General features: G+C 54.1%; 2 protein-coding genes across 3 annotated transcripts in view; one reads left to right on the top strand and one right to left on the bottom strand.

Moving 5' to 3' along the window:
- Positions 1-4,233: 4,233 nt before the first annotated feature.
- Positions 4,234-11,053, bottom strand: FOSB (FosB proto-oncogene, AP-1 transcription factor subunit). Of its 2 annotated transcripts, XM_084961206.1 has the most exons (5): positions 10,370-11,053; positions 8,138-8,458; positions 7,780-7,887; positions 6,674-6,829; positions 4,234-6,533 (listed from the first exon to the last, which is right to left on the bottom strand). In XM_084961206.1, the coding sequence occupies exons 1-5, from the start codon at positions 10,493-10,495 to the stop codon at positions 6,531-6,533; spliced, it is 714 nt and encodes a 237-aa protein (XP_084817332.1). In that variant the 5' UTR covers positions 10,496-11,053; the 3' UTR covers positions 4,234-6,530. The 2 variants fall into 2 exon arrangements, with proteins under 2 accessions (XP_084817332.1, XP_020950216.2); XM_021094557.2 differs by having other exon boundaries at positions 4,234-6,829.
- Positions 9,838-24,537, top strand: part of ERCC1 (ERCC excision repair 1, endonuclease non-catalytic subunit) — a 55,453-nt gene continuing 40,753 nt past the window's right edge. The window contains exons 1-2 of the transcript XR_014804800.1: positions 9,838-10,885; positions 10,978-11,179. The gene's annotated coding sequence lies outside the window, so the exon portion shown is untranslated. The remainder of the gene's footprint in view (positions 10,886-10,977; positions 11,180-24,537) is intronic.

Genomic DNA, 24,537 nt, shown 5'->3' with positions numbered 1-24,537 from the left:
ATCCCTGGCCTCACTCGGTGGGTTAAGGATCTGGCATTGCCGTGAGGTCCCAGATATGGCTCAGGTCTGGCGTTGCTGTGGCTGTGGCATAGGCCAGCATCTGTAGCTCCAATTGGACCCCTAGCCTGGGAACTTCCACATGCCGCGGGTGTGGCCCTAAAAAGAAAAAAAAATGTATTTACCTATTTTTGTCTTTTTAGGCCCCCACCCATGGCATATGGAGGTTCCCATTCTAGAGGTTGAATCAGAGCTGCAGCCACCGGCCTACACACAACCACAGCTGTGCCAGATCCAAGCTGTGTCTGCAACCCACACCACAGCTCACCGCCAATGCCGGATCTCTACCCACAGAGCAAGGCCAGGGATCGAACCTGCATCCTTATGGTTACTAGCCAGATTCGTCTCTCCTGAGCCAGGGTGGAAACTCCTCTCTCTTTCTCTCTTGTTTGTTTACTTGCTTGTTTGTTTGAAATAATAAATGTGTTCTCTGCTTTCCTTTTTTTTTTTTTTTTGATTATCCATTCTAAATGTAATAGTTTGCATCTGCTAACCCCAAACTCCCAGTCCATCCCACTTTCTCCTCCTTCCCCCTTGGCAACCACAAGTCTGTTCTCTATGTGAGTCTGTTCTGTCAGTAAGTTAATCTGTGCCATATTTTTAGATTCCACATATAAGTGATATCATATAGTATTTGTCTTTCTCTTTATGACTTCCTTCACTTAGTATGGTCATCTCTGGTTGGATCCATGTTGCTGCAAATGGCATCATTTCATTCTTTTGTATGGTATTTGATTGTATATGTGTACTACATCTGTTGGGTTTTGTTTCTGTTTTTGTTTTTGTTTTTGTCTTTTTGTCTTTTCTAGGGCTGCACTTGTGGCATATGGAGGTCTAATAGGCTAGGGGTCTAATCGGAGCTGTAGCTGCCGAGCCTACACCACAGCCACAGCAATGCCAGATCCAAGCTGCGTCTGCAACCTACACCACAGCTCACGGCAACGCTGGATCGTTAACCCACTGAGTGAGGCCAGGGACGGAACCCGCAACCTCATGGCTCCTAGTCGGATTCGTTAACCACTGCGCCACGATGGGAACTCCCCCATCCTCTTAACTTTTTTAGGGCCGCACCCACTGCATATGGAGGTTCCCAGGCTAGGGGTCCAATCAGAGCTACAGCTGCTGGCCTCCACCACAGCCACAGCAACGCCAGATCCAAGCCACGTCTGTGACCTACACCACAGCTCACGGCAACGCCAGATCCTTAACCCACGGAGCTAGGCCAGGAATGGAACTTGCATCCTCATGGATACTGGTTGGGTTAGTTACCACTGATCTACAGCCGGGAACTCCCCCACCTTCCTAACTTATCCCTCCCCTCCCATATGTAGCCTTTTGTAACTAGCTTCTTTCATTTAGCTGAATGCCTTTGAGATTCATCTCTGTTATTTACATCAGTAATTCATTACTTTTTATTGTGGTGTAACACTCCATTGTATAGAAATACCAGAGGTCGGTGGTTGCTTTATTTTGTTAACAGTATTTTTTTTTCTTATTTATTTATTAATTCAGCCAATTTTATTATATTTATAGTTGTACAACCATCATCACAGCCTCATTTTAGAACATTTCCATCCCAAACCCCCAACCCATCCCTCCCCCACCCCCAACCTGTCTCTTTTGGTAACTGTAAGTTTTTCAAAATCTGCAAACCAGTTTCTGTTCTGCAAATAAGTTCATTTGTATCCTTTTTTTAGGTTCCACTATAAGTGATGGCATATGATGTTTGTGTCTCACAAACTTCACTTAGCATGATAATTTCTAGGTCCGTCCATGTTGCTGCAAATGCCGTTCATTCTTTTAGTGGCTGAGTCATATTCCATTGTGTGTATGTACCATATCTTCTTGATCCACTCCTCTGTGGATGGGCATTTTGGTTGCTTCCATGTCTTGCTTATTGTATATAGTGCATCAGTGAACCTTGGGGTGCATGTATCTTTTCAAGTCACGGTTTTCTTCAGATATATGCTCAGGAGTAGGATTGCTGGATTATATGGTAATGCTATTTTTAGTTTATTGAGGAATTTCCATACATTTTTCCATAGTCGCACCAATTTACATTCTCACCAACAGTGTAAGAGGGTTTCCTTTTCTCCACACCCTCTCCAACATTGTTTGTAGGCTCTTTGATAATAGCCCGTCTGGCTGGTGTAAGGTGGTACCTCATTTTTACCTCACTTGTGATTTGCATTTCTTTAATCATGAGTGATGTTGAACATCTTTTCATGTGTGTTTTGGCCGTCTGTATGTCCCCTTTGGAGAACTGTCTGTTTAGATCTTCTGCCCATTTTTTGATGGGGTTGTTTGTTTTTTTGATATTGAGCTGCGGGAGGTATTTATATATTTTGGAGATGAGTCCCTTAGTCGATTCATCTGCAAATGTTTTCTCCCATTCTGTCGGTTGTCTTTTCATTTTGTTTAGGGCTTCCTTTGCTGTGCAAAAACTTTTGTGTTTAATTAGGTCCCGTTTGTTTATTTTTGTTTTCATTGTCATTACTATAGACGGGTGTAGTTTTGTTGGGATATATGCCCAGGAGTGGGATTGCTTGATCCTGTGGCAGTTCTGTATTTAGGTTCTTGAGGAACCTCCATACTGTTCTCCATAGCGTCGGCACCAATTTACCTTCCCACCAACTGTGTAGGCGGGCTCCCTTTCTCCATACCCTCGCCAGCACTTGTTATTTGTAGGCTTCTTAATGATAGCAATTCTGACCCGTGTAAGGTGCTACCTCATTGTAGTTTTGATTTGAATTGCTCTAATAACGAGTGGTGTTGAGCATTTTTTCATGTGCCTGCTGGCCATGCGTGTGTCCTCTTTGGAGACGTGTCTATTATAGGTCGTTTTGCGATTGGGTTGTTTGTTTTGTTGTTGTCGTTGAGTCGTGTGAGTTGTTTGTATATTTTGGCAATTGAGCCCTTGTCGGTTGCATCGTTTGCAACCATTTTCGGAGTCTTCTTAAAGCACAATCTTATCAGTGAACTTCTTATGCTCAAAACCTGCCATAGCTCCCCAATGTCCTGGAGAGAAAAATCTAAACTCTTAGTCTGGAATCTTAGCCCACAGAATCTGGTTCCTGCTACCCTCTCCCATCACACCTCTTGTTCCAGCCCCACCGACCCCCACCGGGTGAACCGTGAACCGCAGCACATCAAGCCCTCTCCCCACTAACTTGCACTGACTCTTTCATTAGATTCTGCCTTTTTCTATCCCCTTCTCTGCCCTCTGTTCTTCCTTTAAGATGCAGCCCGGCCATCCTCTCCTCTAGGAAGTCTTTCCTGACTCCCAGACGAGGTTAGTTGTCCCCAATGGGCCCCCCAGGTCCCGTGGATTCCCCCGGCCCTGTCCACTTTGGATCGTCCGCGCCTGGGAAAAGGTCTGTGTCCCCCACGGGATTGTGAACTGCAGGAGGGGAGAGCCTGGAAGCTGTTTCAGTCTCCCAGGGTCCCCAGTGCTGCCCAGCGCAGGATTGGGCACACAGTAGGCATTTAGCAAATTTTTGAATTAATTAATCCGTGAAGTAGTTCCATCGTGACAAATCCCCCTGCTTACTCATTTACTGAGACATCTGGCCTCTGGACCGTGACTTCAATTCCCAGGGTGCTTGTTGCTATGCAGATGAGAGTGGGCTTGGATCTTTCGGCAGCGATGGCTCAGCTGTATCTTTGGCCAAAGTGGCAGTATTTTGGGTTTAGTCAGTCCTGGGTTGTCCCCAGTGTGTTCTCAATCCAGAAGAAGTGACTGATTGTGTGAAAAGCCAAAGGAAACCCATCTTTACAAAGGGATCCATACTTTGTCATTCATATGAGACTGAGGACTCCCAACCTTGTACCTGGGTAGTCTTGAACAGTTTGGACTTTGCTGCACCTGACTTTCACTCAGGCCATCCCCAAAGCACACGGGATCAAGCATACAGCTCACTAGGGAGCCTCCATGACACACCTCATGGCTAATATTTTGTCTCATTACTTCTTCAAGGAGGAGGCACAGCCTTTGTCTGTGGGAAATCCTTCTGACTGTCTAAACTCCTTCCCTCCTGCTGTTGGCTGATTCACTGGTAGGTGTTCCTGTGTGTGTGTGTGTGTGGGGGGTCCCCTAGCAATCTAACCTCACTCCCTCATGCTAAAAGAAGGCAGGTGATGGGTGTCAGAAGCAAACAGACCCCAAAACTTGGTGGATGCATTTTAAAGAGCTTTTTATTGGCGACAGTGCAGAACCACGAAGGGCAGGGTAGCGGCCCAGTGCCAGCCAGCCCCAGCCCCCCCGGGGGTCAGGTGCAAAATACAAAAAGAGAACCACAAACACAGCACAGGGTGGGGGGTTGGAGATTCAATACATTGCGGGTCCGTAGGGGCAGGCCCTGCTCACAGCCTCACACTCGCAGCCAGAATTCTCCAAGATACAAATTATGAACATCTCGAATCCCTCAGGCTCACTCCCCAGACGGAAACCTCACGTCCCCAACGAACCGAACCCAGAGTCAGAAGACAGCTGGAGGACCAGGGACAGTCAGGTGGAAACGGTCAGGCCAAAATGGGCAGAGAAGAGACACAGGGGGAGAGACAGTCGGGAAGGAGGCGGCCAGAGACAGGCCAGAAACAACCAGAGGGGCCGAGACAGTCAGAAGAGAGACAGCTCGAGACAGAGACAGCCAGAGACGGGCTGCCTCCAAGTTTCCAGAAGCGGTGTTTCCAATTCAGTGGCATGGCTTTGAGGGCCAACGAACGTGACCTAGGCCAAGGTTGCAGAAGCTCTCACACACTCACGCGCACACACGCACACCCATATATAATATATTTATTTATACATAATAGATATAAGTGCCTTTCGGAAACCAGGAAAGGGATAAATAGCCGCGGGAGGCGGGGGTCCGGGTTCAGGGCGGGAGCCGCGCAGGACGGGTCAGTGGAATGTTTTCCATGCAGCACGGAGGGCGGCGGGACCCACCCGATATTAAAAAATATCCATTAGCCTCGTGAGAAAATTCTCCGAGGTGAAGCACAGGGAAAGGCGGGGGGGGGGGGGGGAGGGAGCCAAAACCAAGATTGGGGTGGGGGTGGGGCAGCCCCGTGGGCATCCCCAGGCCCGCAACCCTAGGGGGCGGGGGCCGAAGCCTCAGCCTTGAAATCTCCAGAAAAACGTCAGGTCCCCTGGCACTCTCCCCACGCTCCCTCGTTAGAAGGGATGTGGGGGCCAAGGGGAGGGAGACGTCGGCGTCCTAGGCTGGGATGGGGGACAGGCCTTAACGGAAAAGGCCAGGGCTTGGTCTGGGGGCTCCTGATGAGAGAGGCCACGCGGATGGATAAGATAACTGTCACCCCCCCTTCTCGCTTCTGTCACCCCCTTGAGTCTAACTCATTTTGGGGGGAGCACGGAGGCAGATGGGGGAGGGAGACCATGGAAAGGCTTTGGGGGCATGGGAAGGGTCCTGTCCCCACTGGGGCTCCCCCCACAGTCCGGCCAATTCATTTCACAGTATAAAACACTCCAGCAGGACAGGCATCACAGCGCCCCCTGCTGCCTGAATCAGAGAGGCCCAACAAGGAAGGCCAGGACGGGAGGCTGAGGGGGGCGGTGGCGGTAGCGGGGGATAATACTGTCATCCGAAGGCAGGGCTGGGGGCTGAATGGGGGGCGAGCCTTAGGGGGCCGGAAATTCAAATCAGAGCCAGTTTTGCTGGGAGGGAGCAGCTGGACGGTCAGGGAGGGAGGTTCACATTTATAAGTCAAAGGTGGAGGGAAGGAGATTATCAGAGGGGAGCATCAGCTTCCCTTTCAAGGAGGGCTCAATTCAGAGGAGGCTCTAACCACACGGAAATGTTGGATAAATAAGCTAAGGTCGGGGGAGCTGGGAGAACCAGCCCGGTCAGCCCGTGAAGGGTGGGCGTGGGAGACCCTGCTGGGGGCTCTGTGGCCTCTCCTTGTTGGGCCTCTCTGGAGAGGACTCCGCCCACCCCACAGTCCACCACCAGCACCCCAGTCCCTCCAGCCCAAAGGTGGGCATCATCCCCCACCCCCGTCCCCCATCCCCAGCCACTGGGTCGAAGTGAGAGGGCCGATAGGCAGCTGGGGGTGTCCATTCCCTCCCCACCCCCTGCCCCCAAAGTCACCAGCTCTCTGGCCTCGCCGGGCCACAGAAACAAGAGGCGGCACAAAACACAAGGAAGTCCTCCTGTCCGATGGCAGAGGCAGCCGAGGGTCAGACAGGAGAGGCAGGGAGGCCACACACCCGCTTTGTCTCTTCCCCTCTCTCTCCTCCTCCTCTTCCAAGTCTCTCTCCCTTGTGTGTTTGTTTGTTTTGTGTCTAATGAGTTCACAGAGCAAGAAGGGAGGGCGAGTTCAGGGGGTCGGAAGGCTGGTCACTGCCGCTGGTGCGTTGGGCGCCGGCGAACGTGGAGACCTCCGGGCAGGTGAGGACAAACGAGGAAGTGTACGAAGGGTTAACAACGGGGAAAGGGTCGCCGAGGACTTGAACTTCACTGTGTGTAAAGAGAGAAGCTGTCAGGTTGGGGGATGCGTCTTGGCTGGTCTGGAAGGGCAGGGGCGGTGGTGGCGGGGGCGGCAGCAGCCAGCTGAAACCATCTTCCTTAGTGGATGCTGACCCCGGCAAATCTCTCACCTCCGCCAGCGGGCCTGGCCCGGGCCCCTCTTCGTAGGGGATCTTGCAACCCGGTTTGTGGGCCACCAGCACAAACTCCAGACGCTCCTTCTCCTTTTGGAGCTCGGCGATCTCCGACTCCAGCTCTGCCTTTTCTTCCTCCAACTGGTCTGTCTCCTGAGGCCCCGGGTGGCCAGGTTGCAGAGGAGAGCGAGGAAGGAGAAAGAAGCCGTGAGCGACTAGAGAAGGTGGGTCATGGCTGAAACCATCTCTCCTAGACTGGCTGCTGAGGCCCAGGGCTGGAAGGCAGTTCTGGACTGAAAGACCCCCTTAGACAGAGGCCTGGTGTGCGAGGGGACTTGGAGCAAGAATGGAGGCGCCTCAGTTTCCCCCTATGTCCAGTGGATAGTTGGGAAAGGGCTAGGTACCCAGGGGAAGTCTCTGGTTGCAAGAAGCACTCAGAGGCTTGTTGAATGACTGAACGATCATTCTGTTTCTAATGCCACTATTCTAAAGCCCCCTGGGACCCTTCCCCCTCTGCCTCCCTGGGACGAGATTAGGTAGTTCAGGCAAGTAGAAGATTTCTCTGGGTTAGCAGGTCATCCTGAAAGCCTCACGTGGAAAATGCTCAGACTAAGGTAGGGTGTGAAAACAGAAGGGCACCTTGGCAAAGGCCACCAGCCCAAGATCTGAGAACTACGGGTGGCTGGGGCAGGTGGTGGGGGACTTGATGTAGGATTAAAGGATTTGGTTTTACAAGGCTCTCCAGGATGTTAAAGCTAGAAGGAACCTGGGAGATTCGACGAGGGCTTGAGGAGATGGAAAAACTGAGGCCAAATGGGTTATTGCTTCTCCAAGTCCCCAGAGGGGATCCTCCTCTATGAAAGGTTGCTCACATGGCCCCTTAGGATGAAGTGAAGGCCAAGCAAGTGGTGGCGGGGGGAGGGCAGGTGCCAGGAGGACGCGAGGGTCTGTGTGTGTGAGCCGGGTAAGCCCGTCCCTACCTAGTTCCACAGGTGGAACCTCTGGTTCTCTAAGGGCTCACGTGGGGTGGTGGTGGGTAACAGAAGGTGGGGAGAGAGCCCCTCTTCAGCATCCCCTCACCTCACCCTCAGGACTGTCCTTACCGCCTGGAGTCGGTCTGTCAGCTCCCTCCGCCGGTTCCTGCACTTGGCTGCTGCCAGTTTGTTCCGTTCTCGGCGAACCCTTCTCTTCTCCTCCTCCTCTGGGGTGAGCTGAGACGGGGAGAGAGAGACCATGAGATTTGGGGGTATGGTGTACCTCCCCATCCATCCCCAACCTCCTCCTCAAGAGCCCCCCAGGAGCTAGAAAAGGACCCCCTGGTCCTCACAGACTGATGAGGATGACAGGGTTTCTGCAGCCCTGAGGCTGCAGGCGGTCCCTCACCCCAAGAGTGAGAAAGTTTCTGCCAGAGAGGCTTCCTCCCGCACTACCCCAGCCCAAGCTCTGATGCTCCTTACTCACCGTCTCCTCTCGGGGTCTCCTAGGCCGGGCTCGGGCTGGGCGGGCAGGCCCAGGTCCACTGGTGGTTCCGCTGGTGGAAGGCCCACCACCGCCACTAGCTCCACCACTGCTGTAGCCACTCATGCCCGGCGTGGAGTAACTGGTTCCTGGCATGTCGTAGGGGTCGACGGCTGGGGGCTGGGAGGCCAGTGGCTGCCCCTGGGACTGGGCCATGGAAGAGATGAGGGTGGGTTGCACGAGCCACTGGAGGTCCTGGCTGGTTGTGATCGCGGTGACCGTGGGCACGAAGGAACCGGGCATTTCCCCAAGACCGGCGCACTCCTACGGGGTGACACATACACACACAGGCGTAGACACACAAACAGAGACACCGACACACACACACCCAACACACATACACACACCGACCCCGTGAGTGAGCACAGGGCGAGCGGGTGTGGATGTGTGTGTCACAGGCAAAAAGCCACAACACCCACCCTTTCACTACACCGTGACGCAGTGGTTAATGAGAGGATTTCTGTGCAACTGGCTTCTACCTCCTCCTTCTTCCTCGGGGAAAGGTTGCACGGTTCCAGCGGGTGGTGAATCACACCCCGGGTTGGTGACTCTTAGGTGTGGGGGGGTGGGGAGGAGGCTGGACACAGCCGGGTGACAGAACCCCCGGGATGGAGTCACAGCCACACACACAGCCACAACACCCCACCCCCACCCCAGAGGCAAGGGGAGGGAGAGGGAGAGGCCTTAGGCCAAACCTTCGTCTGCACTCACACACGTATACACACCCCTCTGAGCGAGGGGATGAGGGACTGGAGGGTCCATGAGACCTCCGTGCAGGGTTGGGGGGGTCCCAGTTATAAGGATGTTGGGGGACGGGCCTAGGAGTTTAGGACAACGTTTCAAGTAATTGTCTCTCCCCAGAGTGAGACTGACGAGTGACAGGTTACGATGGGCAGACAAGAAGAGAAAGTAAGGAGCCGGACTCCCTCAGACCGTGACGGAGGGGAAGTGGTGTAGGTCCTAAGACCCCAGGCTGGAGCAGCGCTCATCTCCCCCCCCACCCCGAAATGTAACCCTAGAACTGCTCGGAAGGCTTAACTACTCTCCCAGGGGGCGTGGTGAGGGATGGGCTGGCTCGCTGGCCAATCAGCGCCTTGGAAACCCGGAGGGGGCGGGGCTCCTGGAGACCACCTGGCTGGGCTCCCCTTGGGCTAGCGATTCTAGTCCTGTCTTCGGACACACCAGAGACGACCGGCGTCCGGAGCAGAGGGAGCGGGACTCTGTGTGTGCCAGAAGTGGGTGACAGTCATCATGTCTCCCAGAGAAACCCAGGCACACAAACAGACACCCTCGGACCCTGACAGCGGAGGGACAGGATCCCAGCAAGGTCCTTGCGCACTCATTGGGTCGCATCTGTTGCGACAGGAATCCCCTCGCTCTGCCTCTAGAGGCCCGTAAAAGAGTCTCTGGCGCCGAAGCACCACGGGTTCCGGGGACGAACTGGGGGAAGGAAACTGTACCCTACAAATAGGAAGGGAAAGTTGATTGGTCAAAGGACGCGCCGCAGCGGCCAATCGGAACGCCGGGCTGCCCCCTCCCTTAGCAACGTGGCCTGGCGTTCCAAAATAGAACGCGCCCGGGACGTCAGGGGCGGGGCGGACGAAGGGGGCGCCACGCGCCGTGCGTGCCCCGCGTCAGACGGAGGATTCCAGCGCGTCAGCCGTTACGCACGGGTCCCCCGTTACGTCTCCGCGCAGGAGGCGGAGGCAGCGCCACCGAGGTTTTGCGGCCCGCCTTCCCGCTGGGTCGAGGGTGACCCGGCGCCAGAGTAGGCGCTCGGATGGAGGAGGAAAAGGAAGGAGGCTACTGGAAGCTTCTCCGGGATTTCCCCCACCTGCCTGACCGCGCTAGCTTCAGGTTGGTGATGGAGTGGGGGGCAGCCCCGAAGCCGGCTAAAAGTTCTCAGCCCTGCTACCGCAAACACGTTGCACTGAACATTGCACTCTCCCCACCCCCAAAGCTTACCCCTCTGTATTCCCTTCCTACGCTCCACGCACACAACCAATTGCAAGTCCGGACTCTGCAGTTTGCAGAGTGCTCCGCGAAGCTATTCCCTCTCCGATCTTAGGTTTTGACGCGTCCTTATCTGGGGAAAGGGAATTGATTGCCCCCTCCACCCTTGACTTCAAAAAATTTGTAAACCACAAAGCAGCACCTCAGCCCTCCAGAACTTACCTGAGAGGCGGCGGCGGTGGGTGGACTGCCGAAGGAGTCCACCGAAGACAGATACTGAGACTCGGCGGAGGGTGAAGAGCTGCACCGGGAGCCGGAGTCGTAGTCTCCGGGGAAAGCTTGAAACATTTCCCTGGGCACAGGGGGGCCCCTGTGACCACGCTGAGGTCGCCGGGAAGCCAAGGCTATGGCCGGGTGGGGGAAGAAAGGTGCGAGTCCGGGGTGAGCCGAGCGCGTCCCCCAAGTGCGCTGTCCGGGGAAACTCGAGGTGAGAGCAGCGTCCCGCTCCAACAATGGCAAAGTTTCTGTGTAATTCCTTTGCGGTGCCCAGGCCCCCACAAGATGCCGCTGTGCCTCCTGAAAGTCCCGGCTCCGTAGGACCAAGGGGCGATGGGGGATCGCTCCCCCAGGGGTGGAAAGCTCAGTCCTGCTGTACAGAATCTGCTTCGGGAGTGGTCCCCTCCACGCGTCCGGCGGGTCCCACAAGGGGGAAGGGAGTAATAAAGAAGACGAAAAAAAGTAAGTAGATCCTCCAAAAGAAAATGTAGAATTATCTAGAAGAAGCCGTCCAAAAACTTTCCGGAAAAAAAATAATAAAGCGAATTTCACAGCCCCCAAGAAGAAGAACCACAACAATCAAGTCCCAGCTCCGTGTGTCCCTGCCTTGGCCGTAGCTCTCAGTCTTATGAATGAAGCCCAGAGCAGCCTGTATTTATATGCCCGGGGCCCGGCCCTCTGCTTACGTCACCTGTCCGGCACTTCACAAACTTCTCAATATCTCCGGCCCTGGGGAGCCGAGCCCCGCACCGACCGGTAAGAGGTCTGCCCTAACTTCGATCTGATCACCTGTATCACCCTTGTTGCCCTGGGGGTCTTGGGGGCTGCGTTCTGGAGCACTCGGCGGGAGGGGATCCCGGCCTGGTCTCCCCAAAGTTCCTGTGACGCAATTAGCCATATAAGGAGCTCGGCGCGAGAGGCTGAGTGTTTGTTTGGTATCCTAGCAATTACGTCAGAGGGAATCCCTCGCTAGCTCGCGCTCGCCTCGCGCGCCTGCGGAACCCGCCCGCGCCTGCGCAGTGCGGCGCCGCCCTGGGGGCTGGTATTAATAGGCTATTAAGCTGGTCCTGGGTAGGACCCCGGCGGAGAAGACCCCAGACCCCAGCTGGGGGGCGGAGGTCCCCTTTCACTTCTGGCTGCCGCTCCCACTTGTGGTGGTGCGGCGCCCTCTCTCGGGAGGAAGGTCGGCTCTTTAAAGGGAGACCCAGGCTAGTGTCGTGTGGTCACATAGGCGGAGAAACTGAGTCCAGAGCTGAGAGGGAGGAGCTGTGATGCTCCAGGTGAAAGTGGAGGTGGGAGTGGAGTCCCGAGGCTCCTACCAGCTTGTGCCCCGACTGGTTGTTCGCGCTTGAAAAATGGATTTCCTTTCGGAGCTTCAGCTTCACTTTTCCCAGAGTGGGGGGCAAAGGATGTGTGTCTTGGACCCTGCCGCCAGTCCCGCCCCCGCCAAGGTTCAGCATTTGGGAGATACGCGAGTTTGGAGGGGATGGGTAATGAAACTCAGGGCGAAGTGTCCCTGCTGCTGATGGTGTGATTAATCTCTCCTTTCTGCTTTATAATCCTGTCTGCAATCAGAAAGAATGGGGGGGCATAATAAATAATAGTAGTCATGATGCTAATAGGTGCCATGAATTACCAAACCAGCTCTGTATTAAGCCTTTCAATACAATATTTACAGTTCTTAAAACAGCTTTGCATGGGTAAGAGAAGAAAATCCTCATTTTATAAAAGAGAAAATGATAGAGAAGTTGCAGCTTGCCCAAGATCCCATCGCAAGAAATGCAAACCCAGAATTCCTATTCTCTTTCTGAGTTCTGAGAACTGCCTGGTTCAGTGAAACGCCCTGAAAAAAGCCTGGGTGTTGGGATTGTTTGAGTAACAGCTTCTACTGATAGAAGTTACAAGTCTTGCAAACCTACCCCTGTCCGCTCACAGTGTACACTGTTATAACGCAGGCTTAGAGGGGCAAATTGCTTACCTGGCCACCCAGTTTGGAAATGGGTTCAAGAGTCTAATTAGGGTATTTCAGACACCACAGCCTCCATCTCTTAGGCACCCGCCTGTACAGATCTCACCAGCTGCTTCATAAACCTGGGTTCCTGGCACTCCCCTCTCAGGGCACAGAGGGAGAAGCACTTTAAAACTGTGGAATTCCCACAGGCCCAGAGATGGGGAGGACCTGCCTCATCATCACATAGCAGGTCTGAAGCGGAGCAAGAGGGCTTGGGTGGTTCCTGACTCCTAGGACGTTTCGATTCCCTGTCCCAGTAGTGGGGAGGGGGGAGGGGGCTGCGGAAGGCCAAAGGGGCATGGGGGCAGCACAGGGAGGTTGAGTTTTCCAGACAAAAGCCCAGCCTCAAACACCTTGTTCCTCCACGCCCCCTCTGTCTGTCACCAGTCTGGGAGTAGGGACAGGGACGAGGAGATGACACAGCAACCACCAGCAGGCAGTGACTCGGCCCCAGCATCAGACAGGGAGTGACCCCTCGTTCCTGTGCCATCCAAGCCCCTCATCTCCTCTCCCACGGAATAAGGGAGACACACCAGTACCTACCCTGGCCGCCCGGAGGCCTTCACACCCTGGCCCAGGTGGCCCCTGCATCCCCACAGCAGCCAGCACGTACTCACAGGGTCACACCCAGGCATTCAGACATTCACCTCCAGGCAGCAACACACACACGGCCACATGGAGAAACAGATTCCACACACACACGCACACACACACCTTCATGTGGTTCCCAACACATGTGACACTATCCTCACTACAGATGCACATGGGTGCTCTTCATACACAATTACAAGAGTTAGTTCTTCCGAGCACTCATATTAACTTATTTAATTCTCACAACACTACTCTGAAGTAGGAACTATCATTTTTCAGGCAAGGAAACGGAGACCCAGAGAGGTGAAGTCACTTGCCTAGAGTCACACAGCAAATTAGTGGTGGAGCTGGGATAAAAATGTAGCCTATGGGGCTTAAGAGCCCATGCTTTTAATTATTGTTTAGTAAGTTATGAGAGTTCCTGTTGTGGCTCAGTGGGTTATGAACCCAACTAGTATCCATGAGGATGCAGGTTCGATCCTTGGCCTTGCTCAGCAGGTTAAGGATCCCGAGTTGCCCTGAGCTGTGGTGTAGGTCACAGACACTGCTCAGATTCCATGTTGCCATGACTGTGGCATAAGCTGGCAGCTCTGCTCCTATTCTCTGACTCGACCCCTAGCCTGGGAACTTCCATATGCTGCGTATGTGGCCCTAAAAAGACTAAATACATAAATAAGTAAAATCAGTTACATATGTCAATACATTCACATGCAGATGGTCACATTCATACGGACACTGGGCATTCACCGCCCCCGCCAAACAGGCAGACCCAGAATCTAGGTGGCCTGGCCTTATGTGCTGGCCCCACCACTTAGTAGTTGGGTGAACTTGAGCTAGTCCTGTCTGGAGATTCAGTTTCCTTGTCTGGGAAAGGAGAGCGGGCATAGTGCCCAACTCATGGAGTTGGTGAAGCATTATGTGAAGTAACGCTCCTGGGACGTGCCTGGCACATCGTAGAGGTTTGTTTGGTTTTTAAAGCAAAGCCACCCTGACCTTTGCAGATGTAGACCTTCTAACATGTCACCTGACACAGAGCTACATAGGATCACATTATAGCTTTCGTGGGTCCTGGGCACTCTTGCCTTTGTGGGCCTCTTTCTCCATAAAGACATCTTTAAAATTACTTTTCATCACTTTGTTGGTATTAAAAAATATCCTATAGTCTAACATTTTATTTGACCCAGAAGTTCAGTTTTTCTTTGATTTTAAGAGATTAGGAGTTCTTGCTGTGGCGTGGTTCACAGCTGTGGCTGGAATTCACTCATTGGCCTGGGAACTTCCATATGCCACAGATTCAGCCAAAAAATAAAATAAAAATAAATAAATAAATAAAATAAACATTTTCATGGACCCTTAACATTGTGATGGGCCCTAGTACCATGCCCTTTGTGCCGAAGGGAAAAATTGGCTCTGGAGACACACACACACCCACACCCACACACACACACTCATACACAGAGTCTCACTCAAATACACACATGGACGTGCACACCCCGCACACAGAGCATGGGGTGGCCAAGGCAGGTCTTTCCCCATGAGGCTCAAGCCCAGGGAGCTTCCAGGACGAGGAGGACTTGAGGGTGGGGGGAGGGCAGGATCCCTGCTCCGTCTCCCGAGGTCTTGGCTCTGCATGGGGGGGGGGCTTCTGCCCCGACAGGGTGGGGCTGGGGGGGCAGTGGCAGCTCTTTGCTCACAGCATCCTGTAAACAGTCCTGGGGCCCGATTCTGCCAAAGGGAGCCCTCAGCCCATCTTGCCATTCTTTTGGCTAAACCCTTTCTACTCTGTTCCTCAGTTTCCCCATCCATAGGGCGAGAAGGAAGGTTGACGGTGCACTCTGGAAGTTCTTTCTGGTTCTGAATTTTATTCATAAAAATGAGGAGGAGGGTTCTGTAGATAAAGGCTTAGCTCCGCTCAGAGCTTTCCCGCGCCTTATCCCCGTTCACCCTCACGCCGCATCGGCCCCGTAAGTTGCTTCTGCTCTTGTCCCCGTAGTAGAGAGTAGGAAACCGGGGCGCAGGGAGGTTCCGCCTGAGAGCAGGGCTTCTCAGCTGTTACTGTGATCACAAATCAGCCGGGCACTCTGGTTACAGTGCACATCTGGTGCAGTCTTTTGCATTTTCAGGTGGCCCCTGGGTGATGCCAAGGCTCTGGCTCTAAAAGAAAGGTCTGTGAGTTTCAGAGGCACAGGAGGAGGCAGTGTGGGGTGTGTTCTGTGGCCGTGACTGCGACTCTGTGAGGGTAGAGCCCCGCTGGTTCGTAACTTCTGACTCCGACGTGCCCAGCATTGAGTAGTGAGTGCTACTGGCTGACTGGGCCCGCTCCCTTCTGAGCAGTCCTGGAGGCCTGCCAGAGGGGGTGTCTGTGGAGTTTCAGGGAAGCGGAACAGTTCAGATGGAGGACTCTTAGCTTGCCCCCCCTCCCCCAGTACCCCTGCATCCTGCAGTCAGACTCCTCACTCACCTCAGCCCCTGGTGAGGTCGGGCATCACCTGGCCTGGGCAGCCACCCCAGTCTCCCCTCCCCTCCTCTGCTTTGGGTTCCAGACACTGTGCCCTCTCTCCCTGGTCCTCAGGTCTTTGCCGGTGCCCTTTCCTCTGGCTGGAGCACAGCCCCTTTTCCTTCCGCTAGCTCATTCTCGCTTCTGCCAGGTCTCGGCTGCTGTATCCCCTCCTCTGGGAAGCCCTCCCTGGGTCAGACCCCAACCCCTTCCCCTGCAAGCTCTGCTCCCCACTTTGCCTGTCTGGGCACGGGCTGGTCTGCCTCCTGGGGCTGTATTCTTGTTAAGGTGCTGACGGAGGCTGTCCTCGTCACTCAACAGGGGCTCCATAAATATGTGTTGATTAAATGAATCTTCACCTTCCTCTCCTTTATTCTTTCATAAACCCTGACAGGCTGCCTGGGCCAGAAACGTACCTGGGCCTCCCTCTTCCCTGGCCATCGCCTTGATTGAAGAGGGATGATGCTGCCGGCCAGGTGACAGGCAGGGAGGCGGTCCCTGGGTGTTGGGGCCTGGCTCCAGGTGTTAAGAAACAGTGTGGCTTCCCTCTTCTTCCTGCCTCTTCCAGAGAGGAACCAGGCTGAGCTGGTGACCCTGGGTCCTCCTAGGGGTGGGGTGCACGTATGTGTCAGGGGTGCAGAAGAGGAGGCATGGTTTGCAGAATCCAAACCCCAGAGGCAGAAAGACAGAGCCAGGCAGGCAACACGGCTGTACCCGCACACACCTCTCTCCTCTGTCTACCCAGACACACGGCTAGCTCAGCAAACCCACGGTCACACATAGAGCCAGACACACACTGTCGTGCTCACACATCACAGAGGTATGCACACATCAAGTGACACAGCTCCCAACAGGCACACAGCTCCACACACACAAACTGGCAGAGCCAGGCGCCCCCACTGACACAGTGAGACCCCCCAGAGCTGTGGACTCAAAGAATTCCTTAGCTCTCCATCTGCCTCCCCAGTCACCCGGGCAGAAGAGGCTCCACAGACTTGCTCTGAGGTGCATAAAAGCCTACAGACCAAGGCACACGGATACACAGCAGCCCAGCGCCCAGATCCCATTGCTGTGCACACTCTTTCCACGCACACTCACAGCCACGCACACACACAGTCTCAGGGAGCAGGCATGCAGACACAGCTAAGCAGAGGCTGCTCTCAGATGCTGGCTTGTCTCAGGCCCTAGCCCGGGCGTGCCGCGGACCCCCTCACTATGGGGCCAACCTCTCACCCGCCCCCACCCCAGACCCACACACGCTGATGGTGTATCCCCTGGCTGTAACTGCTCCAGGCTTTGGGTGGCTGGAGGGTTCAGGGAGACCCGCGCAAGTCAGGAGGACTTCCTGGTGGAGGTGCGTTTGGCCAACTCCTGTCAGATCCTGAAAAGATTTAGATGAGGAGACAGCCCCGACAGCACTTGCTTCCTGCAGACAGGCAAGGCCGGAGGAGAGGAAGCAGGAGAGACTGTGGGAAATGAAAAGGAACGACTCGACCAAGGTGGTGAGGATGACGGGTCTGGCGCCCTTTCCAGCTGGCCCTCGAATGAAAATAATACGAGAAACATTCATAATACAGCTGGCAGGCATTGGAGGAAACTAACCACCTGCCCGGTGTGCCCTCCAGCTCTGCCACGTCGCCTCTGTTGAACTCTTCCCGCGTCGCCGTGAGGGGCACGGGCTGTGCACTGCGGGCACACGGCTTCTCTAGACCTTACTTGCCTCACCAGTCACATGAGGACAATACCAGCATCTCCCGCTAGAATTTTTTTTGTTTTTTAATTTTATTGGAGTATAGTTGACTTACAGTGTTGTCTTAGTTTCAGGTGTACAGTGAAGTGAATCAGTTATACACATGTCCATTCTTTTTCAGAGTTGTTTTTGTTTTTGTTTGCTTTTTAAGGCTGCACCCGCAGCATATGGAGCAGGATCCAAGCCACGTCTGCAACCTACACCGCAGTTCACGGCCAGACTCTTTTCCCATATAGGCCATTACAGAATACTGTAGAATTCTCTGTGGTATACAGCAGATGTGGAAGCTCCCGGGCCACATTAGTGACAACTGCTAGGCCACCAGGGAACTCCACTATTTTATATGCATAGTAGTATGTATATGTTAATATCAATCTCCTAATTTATCCTTCACCACCACCACCTCAGCGTTTTGAAGAGTAAATGACTTTGTACATAAAAATGCCCAGAGGGGTTCCCGTGGCAGTGCAGCAGAAATGAGTCCGACTAGGGACCACGAGGTTGTGGGTTCAATCCTTGGCCTAGCTCAGCGGGTGAAGGATCCCTCCTTGCTGTGGCTGTGGTGTAGATCAGCAGCTGTAGCTCCAGTTCCATCCCTGGCCTGGGAACCTCCACATGCCGCTAGTGCAACCCTACAAAGCAAAAAAAAAAAAAAAAAAAAAAAGAAAAGGCCCAGAACAGGAGTTCCTGCAGTGGCACAGTGGCTTAGGGATCCAGCCGTAGCAGCAGCTGTGCCCTAGTTCGCAGCTGCTGCTGGGATTGGGTCTCCGGCCTGGGGACGTCCATACGCCGCTGAGTGCGGTGGAAGAAGGGAAAAAAAAAACGCCTAGAACAGTGCCTGGCAGAAAGGACTTCCCTGTAAGTCTCAGCTATCTGGCCCTAATTATTATCCCCACTCAGCAGTCAAGGAAACCGAGGTCAGGCGCCCTTCGCGAACTTGCCTGATCGGCCCTTCTGCGGAGTGAAGGCTGGTGCCCGCCCAGGTCCTGAGGCTCCATGGCCCTGGGGTGCACAGAGGCAGGGCCTCCGCTTGCCGCCGGGTGTGTGCGTGCGTGCGTGAGCGCACGTTCGGTGGTTCCATTGTTCTCTGCGCAAACACTCAGACCCCATCCACCCCCAGCAGGTCATCCAGCTGCTGGCCGCAACCCACAGCCTCCGGGTCACACCCACGCAGGCTTCCTCTTCGCCGCCCAGGGGCCTCCCCACCCGCTCCGCCGCCCCCCGCGCCCCTTCCTGCACCTTGAGGAGGCCTGCGGCCCGGTGGTCTCTGGCTGGAGCTGCCCAGTCCCTGAGTCAGGCCCCGTGCCCCCTCACTGACCCGAGTGCGGCCTGCCCGGCCCCCGCTGCCAGACGGCCACGCGGGGGTGTCGTGGGGGGTCACAGCGGGCCACGTGCCCGCGCCCTGGATGGCTGAATTCCGCCTGTGATTCAGTCAGCTTGTCTGGGCCGCCGGGGGTGCCCTGGCCGGTGATGTCAGCGGCCAGGTATGCGGGCCGGGGTTTCTCCGAGGTGACTCAGGCGCCTGAGTTACCCTCTCCCTCCGGCAGACACTCTGGGCAGTTATCCAGGGCGGGCGGCCGGCCGGCTGCCTGACGCTCCCTTCCCGGCCCCCTCCACGCCCTCCAACGCCCTGAGCTGTGGGAACAGCGGGCTGGGGGACAGCCGTAAGGCCAGCCCTGGCAGCCCACCCAGCCCTCCCCACCTCCCCTAGAGACCAGGACACAGGTTGAACAGCCGGTTGAAATTCATTCATTCATTTAGTCACTCAGTCAGCCACTCAAACACATTTTCCCAGCCCCTCCTCTGTGTCAGGCTCTCAAGGCACCAAGGACAGCTGGAATAAGACAGAAATTCCTCACAAAGCCCCTATCAGCGCCTGAGTATTGTACAGTATTCTTATTGCTGTTGCTACCCCCTCCCCCAGTTCCCCAGACTGCAAGACTCAAGCTGGTTTCTGTTCCTCCAGGCAGCTCTCCAAACGGTCCTGGCTTCTTTAAATCCTTAGCCCCCAAACAGTCCCCTTGGAGGAGGTCCTTTCAGGATTTTGACCTTCACCTCGCCTGCTGCAGCAGGTGCCTTTGCTTCCCTCGTCCCCTTTCCTCTTTCCCAGCCCCACTGAGTGATGTGAATCTCTGCTCTCTCCACCCCAAACTCCACTCCTCCATGGCCTTCCTCAGACCCTGAGTTTCACAGGGGTGATCGTGATCGAGCCTTGCAGATACTGAGTGCTCCCTCGGTCCTTGCAGCAGCGTCAGGGTTTACAAACATGGCTTCATTTGGTCAGAGCCATCCCTGGAGGATGCCTTGTTACCATGTCCATTTTATAGAAAGGAAACTGACATTCGGAAGTATGGTGGTACCCACTAGCTCAGAACAGCTAACCTCTGAATCTGTAACTCAGATTCTGGACACATGCCTACAGGGGCACACAGAGAGGAAGTAATTAATAATACTACTGATGACCAAAAGTGGTATTTTGTACAAGTTTATTCTGTGCCAAGCACCTTCCAAACATTCTCTGTATGAACTCATTTACTCCCTGCAATAGTCCTATGAGTGGGGACAATTTTTATTCCCATTTGAAGATGCGAAAACTGAGGTACATAGAGGTCCTAATGCTACTGCAGTTCAAGTCCACAAATATTGACTGAAGCCGCCTGTTATATGTCACATAGTGCAGTGTGGTGAGCAATGGAAATTAGAGCTACGGGATGCAGCTGGATGCAGCTACTACCAAGACCCCCAAAGCTGAAACACACACATAGGAAACCACCACCCAGAAGCCCAGAAACATTCACACAGTCACACAGATGTGTGCACTTGACGTGGACATACACGAGTCACTGATTCATTTATTCAAGGAATAATTACTGAGTTCCTACTGTGTGCAGGGCAGTGCTGGGGACCCAGCAGTGACTATAATAGCCCTGTGCCCTGCCCTCATGGGGCATGCAGTCCAGTGGGGGAGACAGACAGTAAACAAACAAATATATATTTAAAAATTGTGATAAACACTGTTGAAAGAACCGTGAGAGACAATCATCTGACAAACACAGTTCCCTGCATAGTTACACACAGATGACCATACACAGAGATCCAGAGCTACACACATAGGCACACACAATGAGAAATGCAAGCCAGAGGCAAAACTGTATACATCCATAGGTCCTTACCTACTTGCTGTTTCACATATGACCATACACAAAGACAAGTACACACATGGAAACACACACAGTCAGCAGGGTTCAAATATCTGTATATCCAGATACACAAGTGCAAACTAGGGAAACCACCCTGTCGGTCTGACAGTTGTTCTCACACATGAACGAAGCCCTCATGAGCATTTCACAGGAAATCCCAGTGATTTCATTGTCACCAACAGAATCACTCACCTACAGTCACATCCATTCACAGTCACACACCCAATTTCTTCTCTGCCTGGAGATTCACCCCAGCCCTGGTCACATGAAGCTACTGGATGGGGGGTATGGGGGTGTGTGTTAGGGATGAATTATTAAAACCTCCCAGCTGGGGACAGCTTCCCAGACACAGGATGGAAGGGCCTCGGGCTTCCTGTCTGATGAGAGAGGCTCAAACAAAACAGGCAAGAGAACTCGAGGGGAGCAGGTAGAGGAACGGGAGGGAGCTCTCAGGCTGTGGCTCCGAGTGAGTGTATGTGTCTGTGTGTCTGCCCACACAGGTGGTTCACTTTGAGTCTGTCTCCGCCGGTTGGGACCCCCCCCCCCCAAATGCAGCAGTGCACCCAGAAAGCCGGGAGTCCGAAGCAAAAGCAGCAGGCCAGGGAGGTGTGCTTGGATCTATTTTAGTTGTTATTATTTGGAGGAATATGAGACAGCTACGACGCGGGAGACGGAGGACAGACAGACATGCTGGGGAGGAGGGGGCGCAGACGGACAGATACCCAGCGGAGGCGGTCCCAGGTCAGACAGGAGGAGCCGGTGACAAGCAGACGGCGGCTGTCTAAAGGGAAACCGGCAATTTGGGGACCTGGTTCTCCCCCGCTCCCATCACCGCAGCGCCCCCCCTCCCTGGGCTCCCAGTCGTCCCGTCCGCCCGCCCGGGCCGGTCCTGGTTGCGTCCTGTGCGGCCGCGCGACCCGGCCCGGGACAAACAACCTTCACGTTGCTAGGCGACGACGTTCCACAGCCCGTCGCGTCACCGCGTCTGCGCGGGCGGGAGGGGGGAGCACACGGAGATGGCGACGGAGTCGTTTGTTGACGTTGCCTGGCAACCGCCTTGGCGCTGCCGGGCAACGCCGGCCGACTGTTCGTTCTCTTAAAGGGGCAGGAACATTTTACTGGATCCTGCTCTGACTGCGCGACGGGATAGAGGCAGCACAGAGGCGCTGCAGGGAGATGAGAGTTCACTCCTCAGGCGTCGAGGAGGTTTAGGCGAATTGGAGGCTGGGTTAGGCCCCCCTGGTGCAGAGAAAGAATATGAGACAGGAGCTGTTGATATTTAAACTAATATTTGAGGTATTAGCGTTAGATGTTAGACTGACTGCCCATGTGCATAGGCACGCTTGTGGGCACACATGTCCACGGGGGAGTGGGTGGCAGAGATAAACCGATATAGTGAGACCTGGGTTCAAAAACCGACTCTGGGTAACCTTGGCCTGTGACTTCCTTTTTCTGAGCCTCTTTCCTTTCTGAAAAAAGGAGTGATAACATCACCCTCCTCCAGAACTGTGGCCATATGAAGTCTTGTTAAGCACTTGGTACACAGTAAGTGCTCCATATATAACAGGTATAATTATGTTATTTAATAACTAGGTTCTGTCCCTACCTTGCTGGGTTTTTGTAAAGTACTTACTGCCGCACAGCATGCTCAGTACCCCGGGGTTATTGTATTACTTGTCATGTTTTTATTATTATTGCCTCCACTCCGTAAAGGAGCACATCCAAGGGCATTGACAGGCATTGTCTCTCTTGGTGCCTTGCGGTGCAAGGGCTGTGGAATCAGGCAGACGTGGTTGGAATCCTTGTCCTACTGGACTCTGGCTGTGTGACCCCAGGGCAAGTGCCTTGCCCTCTCTGACCTTCTGCTTCCTCCTCAGTGAAACCTGTGATCTCTCACATCTCACAGAGTCACTTGCAGGTAACGGTCCTGGGTGAGGGGTCCCCTCTGGTTGGGTGTGTCAGGTCACTGCCCCATGTCTGCAGCATGACTCATGGGGCTATGTTATGTAAAGCTCCTAGATTCTGCACAGAGGGCAGGTTATATAAACCTGTTTAATGTGCATCCTACATGTCAGGTCTGGGGAGGGGACCTGGCTTGGTAAGCCTGCAATTGCCAAACTATGGCACTGGCTGCTTCTAGGAAGCAGAGCCTGTAAAAGCTGGGCCGTGTGTACACTGTCTCACTGAAAATATGCCCCTCTTGGGGTTTCCCTATCCCCCTAATGGCTGTCTTTCTCCCAATCTCTGCCTCTTAATGTGTCTGCAGTTTTTCTCTGCATCTCTCTGTCTCTGTGACAGTATCTCTGTGCACTTCTGTCACTCACTGTCTCTGCTCCCAGAGTCCCTTTCTGGGTTTCTTCCTCCCTCCCACTCCCCTTTCTCTGTGTCTCTATCCATTTCTGGGTCTCTTTCTGTGTCTCTGTGATTCCCTTTTAATTTATTATTTAACTCCCAAACTTGTTTCCGAAAGGGATTCCATCGATTCTGGAACAGCATCGAGCCTCACAGCTGGCTGCTGTGGGGTGTTGGCCTGGGTCCTCTGCTCTCTGGACCTCTGCTCTTTCCTTTGTGCAAAATTGGATGGAGCGATGAGTGCAAGCTGACAGGGGACCCCCATCACTGTGGGAGCTTGATAAAGGTGGATTGCCCCAATCCCACTCCCAAACGCTGTGGGTCAGAATCTCAGAGAAAGAGGTGGCAGAGACTATGACGTGTGAGCTCCTGCCTGAGTGATTCTGAGCAGCTGAACTGAGGCCTCCCCACATGTGTTCTGATGCCAGGTTCTGAGGCCACATACAAAATGAGGTTCTGTGGAGACACTGGGACCAGAGCGACCTCACCAGCAGCTAGAGGATCCTGAGGGTGGAGGGGTCAGAGAGACTGAGCTGGGGATCAGGGTGGAGACACAGAGAGACGACGATAGCAACACAGAGAGGCAAAGAGACACAAAAGCAATGAAGAGAGAAAGCCAGAAATGGCCTGTTCTGCACACTGCCCGAAAATGCCCTTCTGCGGTGGAGGGCCACATACCCGTCTGCGTGCGAATGTGTGACGTGTTGAACAGGTCGCTGCAGGCAGCACTGGGGTGTGCCGGGTCCAGTGCTGGGATGGAGTGTGGGAAGCACATGCTGGGCTGGGAGGTTCTGGGTGGACCCTCTCGACGTGTACCTGCCTGCCTTTAAGCAAGTGTCCCGGGCCAGCACGGGTGACTGCCTGACAAGCTGCACACTGGTCAGGCAGCATTCTCCACCCTCCCACTGGGTGCGGCTGATGGAGACATAGCTCCAGGGGTCCCAGGACTCACATGGATAAGTTTGGGTATAGCTCTGGCCCCTGAGAGTATTGAGGACGTGGGAATAGCCAGCCTAATAGAGAGGTACCATCTTTGGAGCCAGACTGAGCTGTGAGATCTTGGGCAAGTTGAATGACCTCTTGTGATCTGTTTCTGCATCTGTAAAATGGGGATGACAAGGACTTCTTTGAGGATGTTGTGAGCACCCCTAACACAATGGTAACTGCTGCCATCTACTGAGGGCTTGCCATGAATGTGCCTGTCAGCAAATTCTGCAGCTCTATGTTCGAACACCTCCAGCATCTGATCCCTGCCGCCCCTTGTCCAAGGCACCATCATTTCCTGCCTGGACCAACTCCTGGGGCTCCTGACTGGTCTCTCTGCCTCCACCCTGGCCTCCCAAACAAAGACTATGCCCCACATACAGCCAGAGGGATGCCATCTAAAGCAAAATCAGTTCATGTCCTTTTTTTTTTGCCACACCCGTGGCACACGGAAGTTTCAGTCTTAATCTGAGCAGCAGCTTTGACCCTTTGACCTATGCCACAGCTGCAGCAATGCTGGATCCTTAACTCACTGCATCATAGTGGGAACTCCTCATGTCCCTTTTTTGCTCAGAACCATGGCTCCTAACTCACCGAGAGGAAAAGTCAAAGTCAAAGCTCTCGCCACGGCCCATACGCCCCTTGTCTCTGCCGTTCCCCTACCCTTGCTTCCTCTGATCCAGCCACACGGCATCCTCCTCTTCCTCCAACGCACCAGGTAGGTTCCCA

Source organism: Sus scrofa, chromosome 6 (assembly GCF_054392235.1).
Source record: "Sus scrofa isolate SSC_HxYL_T2T_F1_AM1 chromosome 6, Sscrofa_HxYL_maternal_Yorkshire_Landrace_v2.0, whole genome shotgun sequence".
Classification (NCBI taxonomy): Eukaryota; Metazoa; Chordata; class Mammalia; order Artiodactyla; family Suidae; genus Sus; species Sus scrofa.
The sequence above is the reverse complement of the archived record's forward strand: the minus strand, read 5'-3'. Positions and strand labels throughout refer to the sequence as shown.